Source organism: Cyphomyrmex costatus, unplaced genomic scaffold, assembly GCF_001594065.2.
Source record: "Cyphomyrmex costatus isolate MS0001 unplaced genomic scaffold, Ccosl1.0 scaffold13, whole genome shotgun sequence".
NCBI lineage: Eukaryota > Metazoa > Arthropoda > Insecta > Hymenoptera > Formicidae > Cyphomyrmex > Cyphomyrmex costatus.
The window spans coordinates 496,081-499,681 of record NW_017275282.1 but is presented as its reverse complement, the minus strand read 5'-3'; the positions used below and the strand labels follow the sequence as shown (position 1 = coordinate 499,681).

Genomic DNA, 3,601 nt, shown 5'->3' with positions numbered 1-3,601 from the left:
ATCTAACAAGAATAACTCTACCTTTGTATCATTTGCTGATTTTATTGAAACTCACTAAATTTGTAAAATAGTCAAAAATAATAGACATGTACTTTTCATATCGGTAAAAGTGCAGTTTAAAGAGTGAAAACAATCTTTCATATTTATAAATCAATAATTAATTTGTTACATTTAAGCTCAGATATTAGAGCTATTTTTGAGTCTTATTGTTAGAAATATGACAAAAGGTTTTCATATTGCTAAAAGGAAATTCATTGTTGGAATAAAGGAACCAAAATGACGGATTCAATATGGCTAATAAATTCCATTCATTTATTTATTGGTTCAAACAGTCCTATCTCGCTCTCGTCAAACCCGAGAATAACCACGAGGAGGTGACGAGAGTCTATCCCTATCTTTTGATTCTTTGTATATTTTTCTTATTTTTTAAATAAAAAAAATTAATACCTGAACTTAAATGCTAATTACTGATTTATAAATGCAAAGAGTCGTTTTCATCTTTAAAACTGCACATTTACCGATATAAAAAAATATGTGTCCATTATTTTTGACCACTCTACAAATCTACTAAGTTTTATAATAATAAAATCGGTAAAGTGACACACAAATAGAATTACTTGTAAGTTCAATTCAAAGAACTTTACGTAAGAAAAATACACAAATTTACTATTGCATTAATAATAGCAAAACTAATTACATAAAACGATTCTTAATTTTGTGACGATTTAAAATTACTTATTGTATTATACTTTTTATTTTCAAAAGAATTGAATAAAATAAATACGTAAAATTAATCTTTAAATTGTGGGATACTCATGGAACAAGTCGGAATGGATTCTGATCGAAATTATTCAATTATTCCCAAGATTTTTAATATGTTTTCTAGGAAAAAGAGAATAATTCCGATCAAAATTTATACCGACATGTTACATGATACATACTTTAGTCAGTTTCAACCAGAATCGAATTCTGAGCTCTTAAACTTTATTATGCGAAGTCGATGATTTCTATTTTGTCAAGTATTTGCATGTGGCCTCTGCTCCTTGAACACTGGATTAAAGATCTGTCTTAGTGCATACACTGACGAGATATTAATAAAGACGGCAGGTCTTACAGAAGTTTACATGATTATTAAAAAAATCCGATTGCATCAACATTATTTTAATTTTAAACGAGTCTTAAAAGATAGTAACAATTCTTACATTTAATTATTTCTTTTTAACGCATCTGTTATCATATCCTGGCTGAGAGTCCACAATTGTGTAGCTAATGCAGAATTCAGTGCAACATTCGATGGCTGGCAATGGCAACAGTTGTTAAAATAGCTACCTGTTATACCCTCTAATTCAGGCGCAGTAGCGCAGAACACAACTGTACTCGCTGCTTGTTGCTGGAATACATTTTATCTAATTAAATCATTATTTTGCCTATTTTCCAAAATCATAATATGAACATAAATCAAAAGTATACAATAATACAATGAAATAATGAAGTATTAGGAAATGCAACTGAATAAGATTGTATCATATAAATTTATCTATGTATTAAATTGAGAAAAAGAGATAAAGCTTAATTACCAATTCTTTTTGTATTATTCTAAAAAATATACTCTTCAAAATTTAAATTTATAGCGCTTCGAATGAATTAGGAGATTTATATATTACCAATGATTTTGTAAATGGCCGCACTAAGGCAAATAATAATCGGTACAGCCACCAATAACGTGGTAAGGATGTAGACACAAGGTTACCAGGATGACAAGCAAATACGCCTACAGAGAGCCATTGACGTGCCAGTTCCTGCATAAATAGAATATTACAGAGCTTCGATTCATTATATGCTGCCATCGCCCAATACTTATATGCTGGTACAGATAAAGTTAACTGGTGAATGTCTTCTACAGTTCGTATTGATGAAAATCTATATCAAAAGTGTGTATATCTGGTTATAAAGATTCTCAATATTTGAGAAATATACCTCAATATACCAAGTATCACATTACCTGTGTGATTCACTGGAAACTACTACAATTCTAGGTTTTGTAGAACTCTGTATAATCTGTTTCAATAAAAGTGTCAAATAAAATTGTGATAAGTGATTAACTTGAAACGTTGTCTCGTAACCATCTTTTGTAAGTTGATAAGGTAGTCCAAACACGCCTGCGTTTAATATAAGAATGTCTAGAAACCTGTAAAAAATTAGAAAATTTCATATAATAACAAAGATAACATTTTAATATCAAAATAATTATAACTACTGTGTAAAATATTTACTTAAATTTCTGCTTGAACTCTTCAGCAGCTTCACGTACACTGCCCAGAGATGATAAATCCATTTTTAAAGCTATACACTTTGCAGTATCTTTTTCTTGCTGAATGCGTTTTATAGCTTCATTAGCCTTTTCCATATCTCTACAAGCTAATATCACATTACAGCCATGCAGAGCTAATGATCTAGCTGTTTCATATCCTACAAAAAGTTTTGTTTAATTAGAAAAATTGTACATAATCTATAACTATAATTTTTCTCACTTACCAATGCCTGTATTAGCTCCTGTAATGAGAGCAACTTTGTTACGCAAGTCTCGTCCATGTAATACTGCCAATGCAGTACTACTTGCATCAAATCTTTGTCGCATTATTTGAGACATTTCTCTATATTCAGTAGCAAATGCTAATCGTGGATCAGTATAAGTTGTTGTACGATTTGTATGGTCGATATACAAAACTTTACCGTCATCTGATATACATCTTTCCCATCCAGGTGGTAAGTCTATTTAATGTTTTAAATTTAATCTTTTCTTTTAATTCTATTGTTAACTTTTAACATTCTTAAATAATCTTAAGAAATATAATTTAATAAATTCTATTTCTTTATTTTGATATTAATTTTGTCTAATATAAAGTAATTAATAAAATAATATTATACAATTGATAAAGTGTTAATATAAGAGGTTGTATATAATTAAAAGTATAGGGGACAGAGAATAAATATTTCAACTTAAACCCATGGAACACTCAAAAAACATAAGACAGTAGGACGTAAGCAGTAAGCAAATCAGCTAATCATCATATAGCTACTAATAAAGGATATGACAAACAAAATTTCTGTAACAATAATCGTAAAATATAAACATATGCTGATAAGCCAATCAGAATATTGTTTTAGATCTATGTGATTATCTTAGATATATAATGGAAATAGAAAAACAGTAAAACTTATTCACCAGACCTATTTTAACAGATTGAAACTTGCCTCATAGATAAGATAACTGCTAATTCTGTTTCTGTTAGATTACATAGACCTAAAGCAACATTCTGAATGACTCATAGACTTAAGCTTATGTCTTATAATTACTGTTATAGAAATTTTGTGTAAGACAGGCCTAAATCCAAAAAATATTACGATATTCTTTATATATTACATAAGTTTATATCTTACAGCCTTACATTTTTGTATGTGCCAATGTGCCATAAGCTTTACAAAAAATTATAATAAAATTATTTTGATAACACTAATTATAGTAACATAGTAGTTTTAAAACTACTATTTTTAGTATTTTATTTTTTTGCTATATTTTTAGTTTTATATATATATATAT

The 3,601-nt window shown here is 28.4% G+C and overlaps 1 protein-coding gene across 3 annotated transcripts in view; it reads right to left on the bottom strand.

Moving 5' to 3' along the window:
* Positions 1-982: 982 nt before the first annotated feature.
* Positions 983-3,601, bottom strand: part of Wwox (WW domain-containing oxidoreductase) — a 3,705-nt gene continuing 1,086 nt past the window's right edge. For 2 of the 3 annotated variants that reach the window (XM_018550802.1, XM_018550804.1), the window contains exons 3-7: positions 2,536-2,772; positions 2,274-2,469; positions 2,003-2,188; positions 1,665-1,920; positions 983-1,390 (exon numbers count right to left, since the gene is read on the bottom strand). In XM_018550802.1, coding sequence (XP_018406304.1) covers positions 1,205-1,390; positions 1,665-1,920; positions 2,003-2,188; positions 2,274-2,469; positions 2,536-2,772 — 1,061 coding nt within the window. In that variant the 3' untranslated portion in view covers positions 983-1,204. The remainder of the gene's footprint in view (positions 1,391-1,664; positions 1,921-2,002; positions 2,189-2,273; positions 2,470-2,535; positions 2,773-3,601) is intronic. The other variant, XM_018550803.1, reaches the window with a different exon arrangement.